Source organism: Euleptes europaea, chromosome 5 (assembly GCF_029931775.1).
Source record: "Euleptes europaea isolate rEulEur1 chromosome 5, rEulEur1.hap1, whole genome shotgun sequence".
Classification (NCBI taxonomy): domain Eukaryota; kingdom Metazoa; phylum Chordata; class Lepidosauria; order Squamata; family Sphaerodactylidae; genus Euleptes; species Euleptes europaea.
In genome coordinates this window covers 12331287-12355789 of record NC_079316.1, presented here as the reverse complement: position 1 = coordinate 12355789, position 24503 = coordinate 12331287, and the positions used below count along the sequence as shown (strand labels likewise).

Sequence of the window (24503 nt, the reverse complement as noted above, 5' to 3'; positions counted from 1 at the left end):
GACTGAGGGGAGCTTCGCGGGCGCTTCTCAGGTGAAGGAGACACCCCACCCCCTGCCCCCCACACACATTTGAGCCTCTTAGGGGCCGGAGCCCGGCTTGGGCTCCAGTCCGGGACTCGCCCATGGGTGGCTGCTCCTCAGGGGTTAGTTTCCCCCGCTGTTGAGGCCGCAGGCTGGCTCGTGGTTTGCTTGGGAGAGTGGCTGGGTTGCCTTAAATCCCCCTTCCTTCCTTCCTTCCTTCCTTCCTTCCTTCCGCGTTTTCCTCCCGCCCTTCCTCCAGCGGACTCAGGGCGGTAGGCGAGGCTGAGGGAGAACCGACTGCCCCGAGGCCACCCCGGGGGTTTCATGGCAAGCAGAGATCTGAGCCTGGTTCTCCACTTTCCATTTCGTACAACGGCCCTGCGAGGTAGGCGAGGCTGAGGGAAGGGAGCTGTCCAAAGGCCACCCTGTGGGTTTCATGCGAAGCAGAGATCTGAGCCTAGTTCTCCACTTTCCATTTTGTACGACAGCCCTGCGAGGTAGGCAAGGCTGAGGGAAGGGAGCTGTCCAAAGGCCACCCCGTGGGTTTCATGCGAAGCAGAGATCTGAGCCTAGTTCTCCACTTTCCATTTTGTACGACAGCCCTGCGAGGTAGGCGAGGCTGAGGGAAGGGAGCTGTCTAAAGGCCACCCCGTGGGTTTCATGCGAAGCAGAGATCTGAGCCTAGTTCTCCACTTTCCATTTCGTACAACGGCCCTGCGAGGTAGGCGAGGGAAAGGAGCTGTCCAAAGGCCACCCTGTGGGTTTCATGCGAAGCAGAGATCTGAGCCTGGTTCTCCACTTTCCATTTCGTACAACGGCCCTGCGAGGTAGGCGAGGCTGAGGGAAGGGAGCTGTCCAAAGGCCACCCTGTGGGTTTCATGCGAAGCAGAGATCTGAGCCTAGTTCTCCACTTTCCATTTTGTACGACAGCCCTGCGAGGTAGGCAAGGCTGAGGGAAGGGAGCTGTCCAAAGGCCACCCTGTGGGTTTCATGCGAAGCAGAGATCTGAGCCTGGTTCTCCACTTTCCATTTCGTACAACGGCCCTGCGAGGTAGGCGAGGCTGAGGGAAGGGAGCTGTCCAAAGGCCACCCTGTGGGTTTCATGCGAAGCAGAGATCTGAGCCTAGTTCTCCACTTTCCATTTTGTACGACAGCCCTGCGAGGTAGGCAAGGCTGAGGGAAGGGAGCTGTCCAAAGGCCACCCCGTGGGTTTCATGCGAAGCAGAGATCTGAGCCTAGTTCTCCACTTTCCATTTTGTACGACAGCCCTGCGAGGTAGGCGAGGCTGAGGGAAGGGAGCTGTCTAAAGGCCACCCCGTGGGTTTCATGCGAAGCAGAGATCTGAGCCTAGTTCTCCACTTTCCATTTCGTACAACGGCCCTGCGAGGTAGGCGAGGGAAAGGAGCTGTCCAAAGGCCACCCCGTGGGTTTCATGGGAAGCAGAGATCTGAGCCTGGTTCTCCACTTTCCATTTTGTACGACAGCCCTGCGAGGTAGGCGAGGCTGAGGGAAAGAAGCTGTCCAAAGGCCACCCCGTGGGTTTCATGGGAAGCAGAGATCTGAGCCCCCCCCCTTACATTTCATACTCACAACAATGCTGGCTCAAGGTGCTTCATGTTGCTGAGTGGGGATTTGAACCCAGGATTTCCAGAACCTAGCCAGGTTATAGTGTGTTGAGGGACACATCACAGTTTGCAAGAGATGATGTTAGACCTCACCTAGAGTACTGTGTTCAGTACTTGAAGGGCTGTCACATAGAGGAGGGTGCCGAGTTGTTTTCTGTTGCCCCAGAAGGTCGGACCAGAACCAACGGGTGGAAATTAAACCAAAAGAGTTTCCTTCTAGACATTAGGAAGAATTTTCTAACAGTCAGACCGGTTGCTCAGTGCAACAGGCTTCCTCGGGAGGTGTTGAGCTCTCCTTCCCTGGAGGGTTTTAAGCAGAGGCTAGACGGCCATCTGTCAGCAATGCTGATTCTATGACCTTAGGCAGTTCATGAGAGGGAGGGCACATTGGCCATCTTCTGGCCATGGAGTAGGGGGTCATGTGGGGGAGGTAGTTGTGAATTTCCTGCATTGTGCAGGGGGTTGGACTAGATGACCCTGGTGATCCCTTCCAACTCTATGATTCTATGATGTACCCAGAGAGAAGACAGCAAAAAATAAAATGCAGTGGAAGAAAGGTTGTGGGGAACAGCTGTAGCTCAGTATTTGGGCACAAGGTCCAGTCCCTGGCATCTCCTGTGAAAGGATTTTAGGTGATGGGGAAAAAGGCTTTTTCTGCCTGAGGAGCCACTGTCTACTCTTTACTCCATTACTGGACCAAATGGGTCACTGAACGCATGAAGCTGCCTTGCGCATGGTCAGGCCATTGGTGAATTATAGAGTTGGAAGGGACCACCAGGGTCATTTAGTCCAACCCCCTGCACAAGGCAGGAAATTCACAACTACGTCCCCCTGTGACCTCTACTCCATGCCCAGAAGATGGTGGTGGTGGGGGAAACCTCCAGGATTCCTGGCCAATATGGATTAAAGCAATAAGAAATCACAGTATAAAAAGCCAAAAGATTTTCATTGTGTTCTTGTAGGTTATCCGGGCTGTGTAACCGTGGTCTTGGAATTTTCTTTCCTGACGTTTCGCCAGCAACTGTGGCAGGCATCTTCAGAGTAGTAACACTGAAGGACATTGTGATTCATTTTCCCCCCTGCAGGTTGAAAACATGAATTTGTATGTACTTGAACAGATTTGGTTTTGTCTCTGCAAAGTATTACATGTAGTATTTACCCACCTATGACTTTTTCATTATTTACTTAGTGAAAGTACTAACATAGACTTAATTTTTTAAAAAGTACAATGATAACATTGCATGTTCATATACTTTTAACCCTTCCTGCTTCTCCTTTGCAGGCTGGTGAGGAGCAATGCAGGCTTTTCTGAAAGGTCCATCGTCAATCAGTACAAAACCACCACCTTCTAAGGAACGGGGAGCAGCTGCCACTGCGGGAAGCAGTGGGGAGGGCAAGAGAGTCAGACCCATCCCTTGGGTGGAAAAATAGTAAGGACTGGGGCTGTAGTTTGGGGTCAGATTGGTGAAATGAATGCAAGGGATAAAAAAGACTAAATCAGGGCCCCCCAACACTTGCTCTGGAGTCCACCAGTTGTTTATAGGAAATGGGCAGGGCCAGATGGGGCTTTATTCCAGCAATAATTCTGTTTGACTACTGGAGATTTGGTTGGCTGTGCAGATTTTTAAAAATGTTGCTTTGGCAGCAGCTGCCGCCACAACACAAGGATCTTCACTGTGATTGAAGGTAAGCTCTGGCAATCCTTTTGTGGCTGGCTCCACCTTTTGTGGCAGCCATTTTGTGGCTGGGCCCACCATGCCATGTCAGAATTCCAAATGTGCCAGCAGGCTCAAAAAGGTTGGGGGCCCCTGGACTAGATGAAAATGGGACTATACTGGAGCAATTTTAAATAATGGATATGATGATTGTGGCCACTAGGTGTCCCTACTTATTTTTGCCTCCTGTCAGTCTCGTGTTGTATTTAATAGGCAGGTCATCTATGTGTCTCCATTCCCAAAGCCTACACGGGTGATCAGTGTGACCTTGGAGTAGCTGCTTATGGAAGATTGTAGTGACTACTCCTATGACATGCTGCTCTTCACTGTGATTGAAGCACACATGAAGCTGCTTTATACTGAACCAGACCCTTGGCCCATCAACATCAGTACTGAAGCTGCCTGATCAGACCATTGGTCCATGAAGGTCAGCGTTGGCTACTCAGACTGGCAGCAGCACTCCAGGGTCTCTGGCAGAGGTCTTTCATATTACCTATTGCCTGGTCCTTTCAACTGGAGATGCCAGGGATTGAACCTAAAATAACGCCAGTATCAGAAGAAAACCAGTTCTTATTTTAGTTACCTAAAATAATGCCAGTATCAGAAGAAAACCAGTTTAAAATGGGACTCAGTTACATATCCGTCAAAAATCCATCCTAAATACAAATAATAATAAAAAATCAGCTGGCAGAGAAGAGGATAGTAAGGGAGGCAGATTTGGGATTTCAGTAGGATGGATGTTACAGTTATGAAAGCACTTGTCTGCCCTCTCGTAGGCCGTTTATGCTTGGTCATTAGCAGCGCGTTTCAGGCTGAATTGCCCCATATATTTTTAAAAGTTTTTCATGCTGAACGTCATTAAGGAAGCGACTGCGAAACCAGCACATATCTGCTTCACATTTCTTAAGAGCCCCTTTAATGCGACCTTTTGTGTTTGCTCCGCCCCCGCCTCGAAGAATCCCCTCAAGCATGGCGTATTAGCTATGCAAACGATGGTTGCTCAGAAGGAATGAAGGAGTGGGGGAGGGGATTTCTCCTTTTGTGTCGGGACCGTGAGTAGGCATTTTAAAGGTCGAATTTAAAAAAAAGCTTTGAGGGAGCATCAAAATTGACCCTGCATAAATGGCCATAGAGAAAAAGACAGAGTAAGGCTTGACTGGATTATCTAACACAATGGAGAGGGTGTGTGTATATAATTATTATACATTAGTGTTTGAGCTTTTTTTCATTTTTCTTTATTTTTAAATCTAGCCGCCCAAAGTGTGTGGATGAAGTTGCATTTCAAGAGGAAGTTGTTGCTGTACTGAAGAAATCCTTAGAGGGAGCTGATGTGAGTGCTGCAGTTTTATCAAGTGTTTGTAGCATCTGACCTTTCTCTGGTGGAGGAAACTGGGCTGGGCGGTGTTGGCATATAAATCCTTAGCAGTTGAATGGTGCTTATAGCAGTGAACATGCAAGCCAGGTTTTGGAGCACGCCTTCCGAGAGCCAGTGTGGTTTAGCGGTTATAGTACCTTTCTCTGCCATAGAAGCTTGCTGGGTGACCTGGGGCCAGTCACACACCCTCAGCCTACCCTACATCACAGTGTTGTTGTGAGGATAAAATGGAGGAGAGGAGAGCAATGTAAGCTGCTTCGGATCCTCACTGGGGAGAAAGATAGGGTATTAATGAATATTTGCTACTTGAAATAAATAGTTTAAATAAAATCTCATGTTCTAGTTACATTCACAGCACTGTTTATTCCTAAATGACCGAGCTCATGCATAGCTTAGAACCATTTCCTAAAAAACCTAATTTACTTTTCAGTGCTATATGCTGAAGGATATTATACAGTTACAAGCATGGGCTTGCAAGAAACTCATCGGGAAAATCCTTGTCCAGGCTTCTGTACTTGATGGACCGTGGTCTGATCCAGCATGGCCTTTCTTATGTTCTTATGTACATAATAGTAAAGGACAGAGACAGTCTCCTAACTACTGAGAGAGCAGAGAGAGAACTTCTGAGAAGGAGGAGGAAATTGCCCCTAAGAATTTCAGTCTGGAGACAGACGTGACCCTTAAAAAGAAGGAAAGGTCCTTAAACTCATTGACCTCGCTAACTGCCCACTTCTTCCCCCTGCAGGGTTGTCTTCTCATTCCTTTGCACATTAGACATTGCCTGTATTCCAACACCTCCAATTTTTTTCCTTCTTCTTCCTCTCCCACCTCCCCTCTTTTCTTCTCTGCTTTCCTACCTCTACCTCCTTCCTTGCCCTTCTGTCTCCTTCCCTTCCAAACCTGCCTGTCATCCAAGTGTAAACACTGCCAACACTCGGCAGGCGTTTCCTCTGGCTGCTTCTCCTTCTGTTGGCACCAGCAGCTGCTGCTGCCGTCTCCCAGCCTTCTCGCTTTCTGGGTGACTGCAGCTGTCCTCTCTTATGCCCTCCAGCCATGACAATCCATATGAACACACATTAAGCTGCTTTATTCTGAATCAGACTCTTGGTCCATCGAAATCAGTATTGTCAGTCCGGCAGCGGCTCTCCAGGGTCTCAGGCAGAGGTCTTTCACATCACCCTCTTGCCTAGTCCCTTTAACTGGAGGTGCCGGGGATTGAACCTGGGACCTTCTGCATGCCATGCAGACGCTCTACCATGGAGCCACTTGCGATGTACCTCTGCAAGAATGTGTTTTTTACCTTTAATTTAAACCCCCACTTGCCTTTATTATTTTTCCCCGTATTTTTCTGCAAACTCCGAAGCTTGTTTTTTGTTTTTGTTTGTTGTAAAAGTCTCTTGGCTGTACCTGACTCCGTTGTGCAGATTTTTTGACCTGCACACTGGCAGCCAGGTTCACTACTGGGTATATGATTAGAAATTCATCTTTTATGTTACATAATCTGTTTCCCTAGGATAATTACAAATTTTGCTGTGTAAGTGAGGACAACATAATATTTGAGTAGCTCTAGAGTTTATGTAATTGTCAAAGCTCTAGCATTGCAAGAAGAGCAATAGAGCTCCTTTTAAAATCGCGCTGGAATATCAAAGAAGATATTTGGTAGGCATATAATGAGTTTGCAGAAGAGATTTTTGCTGATTTCCCCTTTTCACTGCAGCTCTTCAAAAACAGCTCCTGGGGGTGAGAGACCCTCTGGGATGGTGTGAGATTCCATAGTAGAAGAGGGGGTTGGCAGGGACCAAAGGGAATTGTTTCTCAGAGAACTCATTCTTTAATCATAATAAAGTGCCATCAGTTTGCATCCAAGACCCCTCATGGGGTTTTCAAGGCACAAGATGAGTAGAGAAGAGTTGCCAACTTTCTCTGCCACTTAAGGAAGACTCAGACCGGCTTACAATCGCCTTCCCTTCCCCTCCCCACAACAGAAACCTTGTGAGGTAGGTGGGGCTGAGCGAGTGTGACTAGCCCAAGGTCACCCAGCTGGCTTCATGTGGAGGAGTGGGGAAACAAATCCAGTTCATCAGATTAGCCTCTGCTGCTCACGTGGAGGAGTGGGGAATCAAACCCAGTTCTCTAGATCAGAGTCCACTGCTCCAAACCACTACACCACACTGACTGGTAGTTTGCCGTTGCCTTCCTCTGCATAGGCCTTCCCTGGTCTTCCTCAGTGGTCTCCCATCCAAGTACTAATCGTGCTGACCCTGCATAGTTTCCAACAAGATCAGCCTAGGCTGGGCTATTAGGCTGCTGCTGATTCTTAAGGATCCAGTAAATTGTTGTCTTGCTGGGATTTTGCCTTGAAAAGAGAGGCTTACTACTTGCCCCTTCCGTAACTTTCCACATAGCTAAAATCCTGTCATTTCTCTCTAGAAGGGTGATATCTGCTGCCTTGTATGACTTCCAGAGCTGGCTGGGCTGTTCTATTCTGAGTCGACTATTTTAGACCTTATAGATCTGCATCAGGAACAGTGTATGGACATGATAGTACAGCATGTGTAACTTTTTTTTCTTTTTACTCCTTCTCAAGTGGAAAGACTTAGCTTTGATGCTCAAGTTATATCGAGGTTTATGTTTTGCTATAGTTAACTTGACCAAGATGGGCAGTATTACTCCTGATGTCATTCATGGCTGGGGTGGGAAGAGTACGCATTACTGGCTGAGATCCAAAGAAGCAATTAGTTGTGTATACTCAAGGGGATTTGGGTTTCCCTTCCTCACTTGGAAGCTCCCCATGCCAAACAGCCGCTGGCATTAGAAAACAAGGAGGCTTTCAAAGGCAGCTGGTGATATGTTGTGGGTGTTGTTCAGAGAAATACAACAACAAAAAAAGGGGGGAACTAAACCAGAAGAGTACTAGGAACCTAAGGGTTGAGCTGGAAACTAAAAATTCTTACAAAGTAATATATTTATTTGGTGTACGCAATAAAATAGATTAAAACACTGGGCCTGGAATACAGGCTACATACAGAAGAAGAGTTGGCTTTTATATGCCCACTTTATCTACCTCTTAAGGAAGAATCAAACCGGCTTACAATCGCCTCCCCCTCCCCACAACAGACACCCTGTGAGGTAGGTGGGGCTGAGAGAGCTGTGACTAGCCCAAGGTCACACACCTGGCTTCATGTGGAGGAGTGGGGAAACAAATCCAGTCCACCAGATTAGCCTCTGCCGCTCATGGGGAGGAGTGGGGAATCAAACCCGGTTCTCCAGATCAGAGTCCACCACTCCAAACCACCGCTAGCTCTGAGCCAGAAGGTTAGAAGAATCCAGTCTTTCCCAGGTGCTTTATTAAGCACCTTGCCAGGTCACATGGAGCTGGTTCTTTCTCTCAGTAAGGCACATATTAGAGTGGGAGGTAGCCCTGATTCCTGGGCACTTATGCTCTGCACTAGTTCAGTGGCTGCTTGAATGTTTACTTCCTGCTCTCTGTATTCCTGTTCCGGTTTAGAGATGCCTGTAGTTAAAGGGCATAGCCAATAGAAGCTAAATCATGTGATGTAATTCATAGGGGAGAGGGCAGAAGGTCTCTGTTCAGTTGGGCAGCGTCTGAACCTTAGCCCCAAGTCACGTTTGCATCTTGGTTTGTGATCTGACTTGTGTGTGGAAATGTCCAATATTCCAAATGTATGTGCCGGTAGCTTTTATCATCTCATAACTCAGTGAGCTCCCCTCACTGGCAGTCTTTAAGCAGAGGCTGGACAAACACTTGTCAGGGATGCTCTAGGCTGATCCTGCATTCAGCAGGGGGTTGGGCTATGGCCTGTATGGCCCTTTCCAACTCTATGATTCTAACTGGACTGCAGTGGCTACAGGTATTATAATCTCATCACTGGCAAGTGTTGGAAATAGCATGGCTTGGTCATGTTACAGTGCTGCTAAAAATATATCCGTTAAGTTAAATAAAGGATTAGGACACATTTCACCAGACAGTAGTGTTAATATTGGTTAGGGAATTGCAGCGTGAAATCTGAGCATACAGTGTCAATACCCATTGAATTGGTTTATGTATGGAAAACTTGCACTTTACTAACGCCAAGCCTCTGCTTTCAGAATAGCAAAAATGAATAGGATAGTAGCTATTTGGTGCACAGTTCCATCTGGATATCTCTGGCACACTTCTGTTGAATACAGTAATAGTGTGATCCCCAACGCATTCTACAACAAAGAGGTTGGAGTTCAAAGAACAAAGCAATTAGTTCTGCGTGTCCAGGAGTGGAAGGGCAGAGTGGCTTTGCACTTGTGTACCTCTTAACACCCATGTCCTTGGGAGCCAGCATGATGTAGTGGTTAAGAGTGGTGCAAGCCAATCTGGAGAACCGGGTTTGATTCCCCCACTCCTCCGCATAAGCAGTGGCGTCTAGTTGGATGAACTGGGATGGGTTCCCCACTCCTACACATGAAGCCTGCTGGGTGACCTTGGGCTAGTTACAGTTCTCTCAGAACTCTTTCAGCCCCACCTACGTCACAAGGCGTCTGTTGGGAGGGGAAGGGAAGGTGATTGTAAGCCAGTTTGATTCTCCCTTAAGTGGTAGAGAAAGTCAGCATATAAAAACCAACTACTACTACTACTTTTTGCCTGTCGTCCATATGCACAATTGTAAATCTCCAGGAAAGGAAAGGTAATGTTTACATAATAAAAATTGCGTGACAAACCACTTTTCTTCTTGCAGCTTCCCAATCTCTTGTTCTATGGCCCCCCTGGGACTGGAAAGACATCGACTATTTTGGCAGCAGCTAGAGAACTCTATGGGTAAGCCTGAAGCCAAACCGTTACAAGTGCAAAACAGTTGAAACCGGCACCCTTATATGTCCTTTTCAACCCTTTTATACTTCTGAGGGTTTGATTGTATGTCTATAAACATATGGAGCATGCCTACTATATTTGATGCTGAGGAACACAAGCAGGACGGTGCTGCTGCAGTCGTCTTGTTTGTGGGCTTCCTAGAGGCACCTGGCTGGCCACTGTGAACAGACTGCTGAACTTGATGGACCTTGGTCTGATCCAGCAGGGCTTTTCTTATGTTCTTATTGCTCTGTAACTTGTTCACACATTTATTAAAAACCAAATGTCTTTTGTGGTACACAGGCCTGAACTTTTCCGGCAGAGGGTCCTCGAGTTAAATGCATCTGACGAACGCGGAATACAAGTCATTCGAGAGAAAGTGAAGACTTTTGCCCAGCTAACAGTTTCGGGAAGCCGTTCAGAGTATGCACAATTATCTGAGGCGTTCTGTTTGTAGGATTGTTTTTCTACCTGTGTCGGTTTTACTGTGAGTTAGCTTTGTAATGCTAAAATAAGCCATGAGTCAGCAATGCCTGGTGGCTTCTGTGCTCTAAAATGCATGCCGGAATGAGTCACCTGAGCATAACTGCATTCTAAGGGAATTTATCTTTCAGCAGCTGCACACATCTTTGCATTAATGTCCCTGATGAACTGCGTATAGATTGAGTAGAATGGATGCTGCTTATAATGCGGAATGCACTTGTTTTGTATTGCACACTAAATGATTTACACATTGGCATATGAACCACCACTTCCCAAATCTGTTTAGGGTCCTTGAAATCTTATGCCCTGTAAACCTCTCTGTCCGTTGATCAGCACTGGCCGAAAGCTTCTGAAGCGAAAACGAGAATTTGTTAGACATGCTTCGGGAAAGCAATAGGATGCTTGCATTTTTTTTATTGTCCGAGCTCAATTATTGTGTTGTTTGTTCCTGGAAAACTTGACACGTGGAAGAAGGTATTAAGTTGTTTGTTTTTTCTTGTTTTTGGAGAGTCAAGGTTAGGTTTGAGAACTCCCCAATAAGAGCTCTTCAAGTCTCCACTACCAAAAGTCCATAGGAAAATAAGGCTATTCATGGCTACTAGCAAAAATGGATACTATTCTTGATGCATACCTATAATCTCCAGGATCAGATACGCATGCCTATTATATTAGGTGCTGTGGAACACAAGTAGGATAATGCTGCTGCAGTTGTCTTGTTTGTGGGCTTCCTAGAAGCTGCAGTCATCTTGTTTGTGGGTTGGCCACTGTATGAACAGACTACTGGACTTGATGGGCCTTGTTCTGATCCAGCGTGGCCTTTCTGATGTTCTAAAATGAGTCTTCCGCAAGTTCTCTGGCTTAACGTATTTCATCACTCGTCCTTAATGAAAAGAAGTGCTGGCATTGACACGTTAATATTTCTTCTTGTCCTGTCATTAATGCCTTCTGGTAAAAGATCTTAAGAACCATTCCCAACTCTTAACAGTATTCAAATGTAGTAAAAAACAAACAAAACACCCTAGTTACTGGTAAGGAAATTATCCCCAATTAATCCAGGTGGTCGTATGATGAGAATGATCAGGGGCCTGGAGACCAAGCCCTACGAGGAAAGGCTGAGGGACTTGGGAATGTTTAGTCTGGAAAAGAGGAGGTTGAGGGGGGACATGATTGCTCTCTTTAAGAATTTAAAGGGCTGTCACTTAGAGGAAGGCAGGGAGCTGTTCCTTTTGGCAGCAGAGAATAGGACCCGCAATAATAGGTTTAAATTGCGGGCGTAAAGGTACAGGCTGGATATTAGGAAACATTTTTTTTTACAGTGAGAGTAGTTCAGCAGTGAAATTGGCTGCCTAGGCAGGTGGTGAGCTCCTCCTCTCTGGCAGTCTTCAAGCAGCGGTTGGACGAACATATGTCAGGAATGCTCTAGGCTGATCCTTCATTGAGCAGGGGGTTGGACTAGATGGCCTCTATGGTCCCTTCCAACTCTTATAATTCTAGCTAATTGGAAGCAGTCTGTCGACTATCTTCTTTCATTGTCATCTGAAGGGCGGGTGTTTGTGGCCGCAAGTATTAACCAAGTTTGTGCAAGTATTAACCAAGTTTGTGCCCTTCACAAAGAAAACATTTGTTTGTGACATCTGAACAGGACTTAAGCCATTTATGTATTACTTTTTTTTAGAGATTTAAGAAGTTTGCAAAATATATATAGCAAACGTTGTAGACAAAATTTTACAAAAATTGAACAGAAGATTCCCCTTCAAAATATTTTGAGACGAGTGTCTTATAAGCAAGAGAAATTCTGGAATATTAAAGCACCTTCTTACAGACTGAAAAGGGTGGGCAAGCATAAGGCTGAATCCCCGATTATTTATTTTTATTATTTATTTACTTTTATTATTTATTTACTTAGAAGATTTCTATGCCTTTAAAGAGTACTACTTGAGGTTGGAGATTTGTATGCGTCTAAAGAGTTCTACTTGAGGTTGCCTTACAATACCTTGATAATATATTATGAGTACAGAAACAAGCCATTTAAGCTAGTCCAGGGACATAAAAACCCATAAAACTATCCATAATACAGGCCTGTTCAACAGGGCTGGAGCATTTCCAGAACCCAACTGTCCTCATTCCTGCTGCAGCCAAACTTTGTGGTATACTAGGAACGGCAGAGGCGGAGTGGGGGTTTCCAGCAGGAAGGGGGGGTTAATGAAAACTGCTCCTTTTCTTTTCTGCTGATGAAAGTGTCTTCCGCCAGCAGAAAACATGGCTGGAGTCCACCCCAGCGATACCCGTTTGCCAAGTTCTCCAGCAGAGCAAAAATGTCCTCCGTTGCCAACGGGAAACTTAGCACAACAGAGTAGTTGGATCCAATCCATAATGTTGTATCATAGCTTGTTTTTCGCCAATATGTACTTCTGCAAAATGACTCCTAAATGTAACTTGCCCTAATGCCAGATGTTTCTGATGTGCCTGTGTTTAGTGGCAAGCCATGTCCCCCTTTTAAGATTGTGATCTTGGACGAAGCAGACTCTATGACCTCAGCAGCCCAGGCAGCTTTAAGGCGCACCATGGAGAGAGAATCCAAAACGACACGTTTTTGCCTTATCTGTAATTATATCAGCAGGTACGTGTGACTTTTGCCATCTCCCTAGGTTCAGGCTTCCTTATCTGCCAGCAACTTCTTTAGAGAGCCTAATATTACACTTGTGTTTTTAGAACTGCTCAAATTACACACGTGGAAAATAAGAAATCGAGCAGAAGTGGAGTGCTCTAAATCATATTTATCTGCCAGTTTTTGTGGGGGAGCCATATTGTTCAAAAAAAGGAGGGGGGGTCAAAACTTAACCCTATAAACGGAATTAAATACCTAGAAGGTCAAGCAAAAAACAGCTGACAAGGCCAACAATATGATTAAAAGCTAAACCATTAAAAATTTTCTCAATACATATAAGTTTAATACAAGTTGAAATCCAAATGATGCTAATAACTCCTATATGGCCTTGCAAGAAGCCTTCCAAACACATATACTAAAATAACAGTAGAGGCATGATATACAATAAGACATACAATCATACACAAACCATAATATACAATAAGACATACAATCATACACAAACCATAAACAATCACATATAGACCATACGCGTTTTGGCATATTTGCCTTCAGTGGTCTAAAAGACACTAGCACACCAGACTAAATTATATAAAACTTTGTGACTTTTGTGCCTTGTACGAGCAGGTTCTCAATAAATATAGAGCTGCAGAGCTTCTTAGTCTGTTAAAGGCACTCTTACAAGTAAAGCTTACAGCCTATCTAAATCACACAGTCACAAAGTGCTATGAAAGCCTGGAGTGATTATCAAGTGTAGGATCATATTGTAGGAGCCATATTGTTTCCAGCTATACACACTGGAATAGATTCTTCTTAAGGGGACTGTTGCATAGACTTCTATAACTATTTCCCTTTCTCCCTGCGACAGGATAATTGAACCCATCACATCTCGGTGCTCTAAATTTCGTTTCAAGCCCCTTTCAGACAAAATCCAACAGCAGAGACTTCTAGACATCGCTGAAAAGGAGAATGTGACAGTCAGCAGCGAGGTGGGTTTTCTGCTAATTCAGAGGGCCTTTGTTTGTAATGCTGTGAAAAAAGACAGATGCATGGCTTAGCATTACGCTCATCCAAATTTTTCTGCGTTATCATTTAACCAAACGCAACCACTTCACAGAAGGACAAAAAAGTCCAGGAAATCAGCCAAAATGACTATGTTCAAGCGTAGTGTTCAGTCAGTGGGGGACAGCCTTTTAGATAAGCGTGCTACGTGTGGAGTCCAAAGTATAAAATAGTGCTGTTCTGGTGAATGTGTATATTATTTACTTCATTTATAGTCTGCCTTACTTGCAAAGACTCAAGACAGGTCACAAAATTAAACAGTGCAATTAAAACATCAACAACAACACAGTGTATACAGACGTACATGCCTGACCTGGATGGCCCAGGCTAACCTGATCTCGTCTGATTTCGGAAGCTAAGCAGGGTCAACCCTGGTTAGAATTTGGATGGGAGACCACCAAGGAAATCCAGGGTTGCTACACAAAGGCAGGCAGTGGCCTCTTTGTCACTTGCCTTGAAAACCCTATGGCAGGGGTGTCAAACATATGGCTCAGGGGCCGGATTTGGACCCTTGAGAGCTCTTATCCAGCCCACGAGCCAGTCACCTCCCCCCCAGTCCTGATCTGGGCTGGCGAGGCATGGCCAGTCCTGACCAAGTGACATTTATGTCATATCCGGCCCTCATAACAAATGCGTTCGACACCCCTGCCCTATGGGGTTACCATGAATTGGCTTCAACGTGACAGCACTTTTCACTACCAAACATACAACTAACAGTGCAATAAAGCCGCCTAGTTTTTTGCGCAGACATTAAAACTACAGTCATAATCCATTTATAAAGAATGCTCTCCCGCACAGTTCCGTTTTACACATAATATGGAACAATAAAAACGTGGCAGCCTTTCTGATACAGAATAGTGCACACTCAGCTTCCCCATGCCACGTGGTGACTTTATATCTCTAGCTTTCCAAGAAAGGAAAGCAGGTTGCGGTATGGTGCTGGACAGGGCAAGTAGTGGAGGCAGTATCCAGACCCTCGGCCGGGGATGGAGGGCGGGATATAAATATAAAATAAATAAATAAAATCCAGCTCGCATCCCAGAGCGCCACAGGCTCGGACTGTCCCATGCTGCAGTGCTGTGTGCTTGGAGCAAGTAGCCAAGTGGCAAGTACAAAAACACCGCCTGCTCATTCAGGCCAATCTTGGCAGCTTCCCAGCCGCATTATTCTGTGTCCCCGTTTGGAGGAACACTGCAGGCTTCTTCCTCCTGCAAAAAACCTCTTGCGCAGTAGAAGAAAAAGAGTTGGTTTTTATATGCCGACTTTTTCTACCACTTAAGGCAGGATCGAACTGGCTTACAATCACCTTCCCTTCCCCTCCCCACAACAGACACCCTGTGAGGTGGGTGGGGCTGAGAGAGCTCTAAGAGAACTGTGACTAGCCCAAGGTCACCCAGCTGGCTTCATGTGTAGGAGTGGGGAAACCAATCTGGTTCACCAGATTAGAGCCCGCCACTCATGTGGAGGAGTGGGGAATCAAAAACCTGGTTCTCCAGATTAGAGTCCACTGCTCTTAACCCCTACACCACCAAAACAGTCTGCCTAGTAAATGTCGTGATGTGACGTCACCCCATGAGTCAGTAATGACCTGGTGCTTGCACAGGGGACTACTGTTACCTTTTACCTTACCACCGAGTATTGCTTACGTGGGGGCTATGCGAGGGATTCTGCTCTTGGGGTTGAATCCAGTGGACCTGTCTGCAGAAGGACCATGGTTGAGTAGGGAGAAAGGGACCGAAATCAGCTCCCTCTTTGGCAAGCACAGCTCAGAAGAAAAAAAAAGGGGGGTGACCTTCATGTTCCATTTTGATATCTGTTCTCACTGAATGGAAGGGGTGTGTCCCCTATAAAGGGCAGGACCATAGAAGACCAAAACGGTAATTCGATGAGCATATGTAATTCCCCACTTGCTGAGACGGCTTGCTTTTCCATCCTGGGGCACACCCTGACCTCTGTGATCTATTAATTTAAAGCACATAACTGGTTTGTACTTTGTCTAGGTTATTTATACAATGCCAGGCGTATTAGGGAAGGAAGGAGCTCGCAGTGTGGTTTCAACATCTGCTTAAGGTGCTTAAAGGAGGGGCTGTGGCTCAGTGGCAGAGCATCTGCTTGGCATGCAGAAGGTCCCAGGTTCAATCCCCGGCATCTCCAGTTAAAGGGACTGGGCAAGAAGGTGATGTGAAAGACCTCCACCTGAGACCCTGGAGAGCCGCTGCCAGTATTGAATAGACAATACTGACTTTGATGGACCTTGATGTTGACAGATATAGACCCTTATATTTCCCCCCAAAATGGCACTGTACGGCCTCGTAGCCAAGAAAATCAGGGCAAAGCAAATTACGAAAGTTGGTAAAGCTGGATAGAGCCGAATGGGCGTATTTTAATTTCTTAATTTTTGTATATATATTTAATTATTCCAGTTGGGTACCTTTTAATCTGTTATATAGTTACACTGTTTTAGATTGTAATGGCTTATGGCCTTACACAATAAACTTGACTTGGCTTGACTTGAGTAGACAATACTGACTTTGATGGACCAAGAGTCTGATTCAGTATAAGGCAGCTTCATGTGTTCAATGCTGGTAGAATGAAGTAAAATGAGTAGCAACCCTATGATGCATGTAGGTAAGGAAGCGATTGGGAGATTGCACTTCATTGTAATGGGTAAATAGATGCACGTATTGGACGCATTCACCCAAATTGTGCTTGAGAAGGAAGATCTGGAGTGGTTCTTTTGCTCATACAGATGGCAAAAAAAGTCTATGAACTTCAGATGCTGGGTCCGATCCCCCTCCCCCAACTGTGCAGAACTCCCTACTGGTCATTGTTCATTTTGGCTTTATTTTTAAATCTTTATTTCCCCCCACGGTTTGTAGGCGATCTCTTGCCTTGTTCATGTGTCTGAAGGAGACTTGAGAAAAGCCATCACACTTCTCCAGAGTGCCACGCGACTAACAGGCAAGAAAGAAGTTACAGAGCAAGTTGTCACTGAAATTGCAGGGGTAAGTTTTCAGTTAAAAAACAAACAAACGGCCTCCCATGTGCTCGCCGCTGGAAAAGTTATGTGTAATGTCTCTCCATCTCCCCCCCCCCCCCCGCCCCCCGCTGTAAAGATATGCTTTCTGTGTATACGAGTTCAGGTCTTTATGGATTCTTCCAAACAGCAAAGTGCATGAGCCAATAAATTAAGAACAAATTCACTCTTCTGTTCAAAGGGAAAAGGCTGGGTGAAATCCTTGCTGTTATAACGCTTCCTTTTCACACTCTTAAGTTTTCTAGTTTCTCTAACCCAGCGTGGTATAGTGGTTAAAAAATTGTGATTTGGAACAGTGGACTCTAATCTGGAGAACTGGGTTTGATTCCCCACTCCTCCACATGAACAGCGGGCGCTAATCTGGTGAACCGGGTTGGTTTCCCCACTCCTACACATGAAGCCTGCTGGGTGACCTTGGGCTAGTCGCAGTTCTCTTAGAGCTCTCTCAGCCCCACCTACCTCACAAGGTGTCTGTTGTGGGGAGGGGAAGGGAAGGTGATTGTAAGCTGGTTTGATTCTTCCTTAAGTGGTAGAGAAAGCTGGCATATAAAAGCCAACTCTTCTTCTAACCTTATTTACTTGGTTACAAAAAAAGAAAGTGACTGGACTGTATCTCATGTGTTGGAAACTCTTCAGTTCATTGAAAGCAGGCACGCACCTATATTGATGGGATGAAATAACAAGTGATCTGTGAGCTGAGTATTTTTGGATAAGAGCTTGGGATTGTGTACTGGACCGTTCCGTTATAGATTGCTGTAAAAAGGGAAGGTGTTCAACTCACATGCGTTCCAAAAGAATGAATGGAGTGAGACACCTTGTTGACCAAATAACAGATGTATTACCAGCATAACTAATTTCATTTTGCCTCCTCTCTTTACCCAAGTCCAGATTTAACCACCGAAACACAGGTCTAACACAAACACTGCATTCTGTTATACCAGCTAATTTATAAATAGTTCCAGGTTTGTTGAAATCTGAGACAAACCCCCTGGCTAGGCAGGGCCCAAGAAACTTTGTTTTACTTTTGCGGTGAGCATCTAAGGCTGAGGAACGTACAGTAAAATCTTTGTTAAATAGCATTATTGGGTTAGGGGGTTGCCAGCTAACCAAGCTTTTTACACATTTTTTTCTGTACAAATTTTGTGACGAAGTTCTTAAATAGGGGCAATTCTTGCCTAAAAAGATGTGTAGACCCAAGAATCCTGGCTTCAATGTTAGATAAATCCTTGGGAAGTGACTCTTGTGATACTAGACTCCGGATTTTACTTGCATGTCTGCACTTTCAAAAAAATATTATGGCATTACATTAAGTACACACATTGGCGTATCGTAAGACACGTGACACATTCATGCTTTCTGTGTGCAAATCTGTTTTAGGTTGTACCTAAAGAAATACTGGATGGATTACTAGCTGCCTGTCAGAGTGGCTCATTTGAAAAACTGGAAGTTGTTACTCAGGTATCGTGTGTAGGATTTTAAATATGTGAGCATTGGGCGTAGGGCTTTTTTGTCTTTTTTTTTTCTCCTGAAATGCTACTCATTGCTCCGTACTGGCCAGTTGCACAGGTTGTGAGAGGAGATCGGTGGTTATATAAGCATATTGAAACTAAAAACTGCTCATCTTTAAGCCATTCGTGATAAATGTAACTTGAACTCCCTGACATTTATGAAGCCTGTGACCTTAGGGGAGCGGCCGCACTCCCTGTGCCATAAGGATTTGTGCAGCCCTGGTTTTTTCCAGGGTTCTTTTTAGCTCTGTAAATTTGTGTCTCCGGCTCCTCAAAGGGTTCGAGTACCACGTTGCGTATTTGAAGGGTTAACAGGCTCAGCGTGAACTGTTGTTTTATAATATTGTCGAAGGCTTTCACGGTCAGAGTTCATTGGTTCTTGTAGGTTATCCGGGCTGTGTAACCGTGTAACCTGACGTCAGGAAAGAAAATTCCAAGACCACGGTTACACAGCCCGGATAACCTACAAGAACCAATGTTGTTTTATAGTTTGGGCTGCTGCCATTCATGGAAATAATGGATCATACATCTCACTCTGAAGTTCCCCCATCTCTTCCTCACACCTCCCTCCGAGTCTGCCTTCAAGTTGTAGTGGAATCCAGGGAGGGAGCTCTTTTATGCATGGCTGTGTCACTCACCTTTGGGTCTTTGTGCTGATTGTGCGTGCCGTTTCCGACCGTCAGAGGTCGCCTCGCTCTCCCCCTTCGTTTCCCAGCGTTTTGCCCGTGTTTTCAAATTTGAGATAAAACAGGTCCCTGAAAACGCGGGGAATGGCAGGGGAAGAGCAAGGCGACCTCTAACAGTCAGAAACAGCATGCATAATCAACACAAAGACCCGAAGTCGTCGGAGGGGTGACGGTGAGTGAAACAGCCATGCATAACAGACCAGAGGCAGAGTAAAAGAAGCTCTGGTAGGACTCCTGCGTATTCACATGCCTTTGGCATTATTCTCCCCTTAGCCAAGGAAGGGGGATTTCAGCGTATCTTCGCTCCCCTCTTTTTGTCCGTAACCAATCAAAATTTGGCACGGCCTCCAATCACCACCCCTCCAGTGATTTCCATTCAGCGTGGTGTGAGAGCCAGCGTGGTGTAGTGGTTAAGAGCGGTGGTTTGGAGTGGTGGACTCTGATCTGGAGATCCGGGTTTGATTCCCCCACTCCTCCACATGAATGGCGGAGGCTAATCTGGTGAAGCGGGTTGGTTTCCCCACTCCTCCACATGAAGCCAGCTGGGTCACCTTGGGCAAGTTACAGCTGTTAGAGCTCTCTCAACCTCACCTACCTCTCAGGGTGTCTGTTGTGCGGAGGAGAAGGGAAGGTGACTGTAAGCCTGTTTGATTTTTCCTTAAGTGGTGGAGAAAGTTGGCATATAAAAACCAACTCTTATTCATTCAGTTGCTCTGTTGTGATCTAGAATCCAGCCAACAGCCATGGGGTTCTATCCTGACGCTTCACCATGTAGGGCTGGATCCAGACTAAATTGGCAATTTCCACCAATTCCCTCTTCCTCCTCTGCTCCTCCACCCCCCACCCCCATATAGTGCCTCATGGTTTCCCGTCTCACATGAGGAGCAATTCATGGAGCTCCATGGGATGCCCTGGGAAGAGGAGGCATGAAAATTCCATTCTGGTATAAAACTTACTCTGGATCCAACCTATACTCTTTTTCTGGTACATTTATTTATTTGGTTGGTCGCTTGGTTCGCTTATACCCCACCTTTCTCCCGAAGGGGGACTCAAAGTGGCTTGCATTGTTCTTCTTTCCTTCATTGTGTCCTCACACCAACCCTGTGAGGTGGGGCTAGGCTGAGAGGGTGCGACTGGCCTGAGGTCACCCAGCAAGTTTCCATGGTGTTGCGGAGATTCAAACCCGGGCCTCCTGGATCCTAGTCCAACACTCTAAACACTGCACCATTTCTATAAGCAGCCTTTCAGCAGAGGAGTCTATATCACTCAGCATATTAGCAAAATCTTTAAATTTAGCTCGTTCTCCAGCGCAACACGCTTCTGGTGCCATTTACTCGACAGCTCCTGATCTGACATGGCCAGACCAGACTTTTTGAAGCTTTTTGGACCGATTGGCAGATTCTGCCAGTGTAAAACATATGTGACAAATTGGGAATGAATATAAGTGGGTACATATATATTGGAGGGAAAAATTATCTTGATAAGGCATCTGCTTTTAAATAGGGTCTGTTGCCCTGGTCATTTGGAACAAGGATATCCCTCATCTGTATTCTTGGGAATCAGTCTGTTCTCTGGCCTGATTCCCTCCTGAACAGTCAGGTTCCATAGTAATGTTTGGCACACTCACATTTATAGATCTTATTATTGTTGTTTTATAGAGCACACTCAAACATTGCTAGGGGCATTACTTGAAGCTGTGGAATATCTTTCTTAAATACATTTTCTTTTTTTTTAGGGCTATTAGGCAAACTTTTTACCCACAGCATGATTTAAAATTTGGCACGATCACCAGAGGCTACTTAGTTGTCCCACCTTAAAGACGAACTGTGGGCTTATACTCACTGTGACATGTTCACTTAGGGGAAAAAAAGAGGTTGGGCCTTCTTAGTTCTTTGGTTGTGCAGAATTCTCAAAAAGTATCAAGCCTGCGTCACGCACATGTACATCTCTTCCCACACATTTTGGAGGGGTACTTGGCATCTGGCTAACTTCCAGACTTCGCTACGCTCATTGCACAGAGTTTCAAAGGCTGCCTTAAATTGTGGCATAGTACGTACAGGGCTGGTTCCAGGTTTTGGGGGGTCCTGGCCACAAGTACTCAGAGACCCTGTCTGTACTGCCGCCCCGATCGCACCACTTCCCACCCACCTGTATGGCCCTCCACCCCTGTCCAACTCAGCATCCCCTGTGGGCCCACCCGCCACTATGCATCACCTGCATGCCCTTTCCCCAGTGGTGCTGGGTAGCACATGTAGCCAGGGGGCATGGCAGCCACATGGGCGAGGGGCCCCACTAGAAAGTCTGGGCCTTGGTGGCTGCCCCACTTTAGGGTACACTAACGCCAGCCCTGCTTAACATACAAGAAAGCAATATAGTCCCTTCTTGTCTTGGGCTATCAAGTAACCTCCCCAGGGTAGCAGACTAATCCCATTTAAAGCCATTTTTTGAGTTGGCAATGTGTGGTACTTGGTATCTTGCAATATAATCCTTTATTTCTGGACCTCGCAGACCTCATGGGGCATCAACATGGAGGTAATGACCCCCTGATTTGGCTTTCTGCTCTTTTAAGGCAAGAAGCATTACACCAGCGTGGTGTAGTGGTTAAGAGCGGTGGTTTGGAGCGGTGGAGTCTGGTCTGGAGAACCGGGTTTGATTCCCCACTCCTCCACATGAACAGCAGAGGCTAATCTGGTGAACATGAAGCCAGCTGGGTGACCTTGGGCTAGTCACACTCTCTCAGCCCCAACTACCTCAGGGTGTCTGTTGTGGGGAGGGGAAGGGAAGGTGATTGTAAGCTGGTTTGACTCTTCCTTAAGTGGTAGACAAAGTCGGCATATAAAAACCAAGTCTTCTACCTCCTCCGTTAATAAAGCACGCTTGTAGTCCTCAGCCTATAAATCTGCTAATGCTAGCTTGTATTTTTTCCTCCCTTGCATCCAGAATCTGATAAACGAAGGTTACGCTGCCACGCAGCTTATTAATCAGCTTCATGATATCATTGTTGAGAAGGAGGAACTCAGCGACAAGCAGAAATCTGTTATAGCAGAGAAGTTTGCTGTAAGTCTTAAACGTCTGAAATTAGGTTCTTTTAACTGGAGTATCACATGCTCTGCCTACAGGATGTCATTTAGGGGTGAAGGGGAGTCCTTTGTTATGGATTTGTTTTAAAATTTGTTTCTTTTATATCTCGCTCTTCCCCCACCAATGCACTGGAGCATGCTGGTGAATCAAATGACAAAGTAGATACCGGATAGTTTCCCCTCCCCACCTGTGTGAGGCAATCTGTGATGTCTTTAAACACACAGCAAGATTCGAGTCCAGTAGCACCTGGATGCCAACAAGATTTTGGAGGTATGAGCTTTTGAGTCGTATCTGATTAAAAGAGAGCTTTTGAGAGTCAAAGCTCATACCCTGAACATCTCGCTGGTCTCTAAGGGGCTCCTGGATTCGACTCTAGCTGTTCTACCGCAGGCCAATATGGCTACCCTCTGAAACTTTAAACACACAGTAGCTGGGAGAACCCTGAGCAGAGCCAAAGAAATAGCCGGTTGCCAGCTTCCATCATCTTTTTTCTCTCTTCCCTGCCCTCCCCACTAAAAAGAAATGTGCCATGTTGTGTGCTGGTAGTGATAACAGGTCGTTTGATCCTCCCCACCGTCAAATCACAGCTGACTTAATGGAGACCCCGTAGGGTTTTCAAGGCAGGAGATCTCCAGAGGTGGTTTGCCGTTGCCTGCCTCTGCCTAGCAACCCTGGACTTCCTAGGTAGCCTCCCATCAAAATACTAACCTGCTTAGCTTCCAAGATTGAGCTATCTAGTCAGGGCAAGGTGCTTGATAGCCCCTAATTTAAATTAATATTGGGCTTTGGTACAAAGTGTACACCCCCAGCTAGAGAAAAGCAGCAGCTGGTGATTCTCAGCTTTCTAGACTTGTCTTTCTGTACCAGGACGGAGCAGGGGGTACCCAGAGGCTGTTCATTCTTGTCCTGTGCAACTAGGTGTATGCTTGCAAATGCAGACAGGACTGCTTCTGTGTCAGACACATGAAACTGCCTTATACTGAATCAGACCCTTGGTCCATCAAAGTCAGCACTGTCTACTCAGACCAGCAGCCGCTCTCCAAGGTCTCAGGTGGAGGTCTTTCATATCACCTACTTGCCTAGTCCCTTTATCACTGGAGATGCCGGGGATTGAACCTGGGACCTGCATGCCAAGCAGATGCTCTACCACTGAGCCACTGCCCTGCCATCACACACAATTTGAACAAACATCTTGCAGATGTTTAATATGTTGACATTCCTTTGACAGGATAACGCATTTGAGGGTTTGTGCCTTATTTTTTTTATTTGTAGACTCTCCCTAGAACAGATTGAAGACTCCTGAGGCTTGTGTAAAATCATCTACTCTCCTGCCATTAGATATAGCTGTTGCTGAACCAGGAAGATCATGACCTTTTATTTTGTAACTCTGTATCTTCCTTTGCAGGAGGCAGACAAATGCTTGGCAGACGGTTCTGATGAGTTCTTGCAATTGATCAGCCTCTGTGCAGTTCTGATGCAGCAGCTCACTCAAAATAGCTAGCTGCAGTGCAAAGCTGACTCCGTGGCGGCTCCAGCCAGGATCCTGGCGGCTTCACATTTTGATGTGGTTTTGGCACAGCAGCTCGTTGCGAAGTGCAAAGGCGAGCAGTCTGAACTGCTTTTGACCGCTCAACTGGACCTTGCGGTTACAATTCCTGTTCTTCGAGAAAAGGAAGGAGGGAATTCATACTTCCTGTACTACATTTTTAATCCTTACTCTTTCACCTCTAGATTAAAACAAGTCACCGTATTTTGAAATTCAGTATGGTTTTGCGGTGCCTTTGAGTAAACGTTCCTTCTATTTGTAATGTCTTCATGTGTGATCAGGAGGTGGTAGAAAGGATACACACACCTAGCCCCACAAGTTTGTTTTCCTGTGGCTTTCAAGAAACTGAGTAATTCTGTACTTGTGGAAGGTATCGTCTAAAGTACAGTACAATTCAGAAGGGGAGAAAATGAGCAAGCAAAAGCAACTTGTCTTTATTCCTTATCTCTACTAGGGTTTCCAGCTGTCCTTCACCATACAGGACTGGTGATGGTGTGTATGTGGGGAGTGATTCCTATTTGCTCAACAGAAAGACACTAGGTTTTTTCCAGGTACGCCCTTCTCCCCCCCGTGTCACCTTTTATTTACATACAAGTTAGTTTTATTTAACTCTTCCATGAGTAAATACAGGTACCTAGATTTTGACTACCTTAATGTCAAGAAAGAGAAAGCAGGGTGGGAAATGATTTAGACCAGTGGTTCCCAAAGTGGGAAGTACCACCCTGGGGGGGGGGGACTGAGAGGCAAGGGGGCAGCCCTGTCAACGGTGTTGTTCACTAATTTACAATAGATCAAGCTATGACACTATCAGAATTTTCCCCCAGACTTTGAAGAGCTGGTACCACTGGATCAAGTTCATCAGTTTTGTTGAATAAATTTGAACTAAAAACTTTTAATTTGGTTTTGAATAGAT

General features: G+C 45.8%; 1 protein-coding gene across 1 annotated transcript; it reads left to right on the top strand.

Annotated features, from left to right (window-relative positions):
- The first annotated feature begins 15 nt into the window (after positions 1-15).
- RFC4 (replication factor C subunit 4) lies at positions 16-23585 on the top strand. The gene is made up of 11 exons (XM_056849864.1): positions 16-31; positions 2929-3076; positions 4613-4691; positions 9467-9546; positions 9883-10002; positions 12539-12682; positions 13539-13659; positions 16612-16737; positions 18147-18227; positions 21904-22020; positions 23450-23585. The coding sequence occupies exons 2-11, from the start codon at positions 2943-2945 to the stop codon at positions 23543-23545; spliced, it is 1098 nt and encodes a 365-aa protein (XP_056705842.1). The 5' UTR covers positions 16-31; positions 2929-2942; the 3' UTR covers positions 23546-23585.
- The last annotated feature ends 918 nt before the right edge of the window (positions 23586-24503 follow it).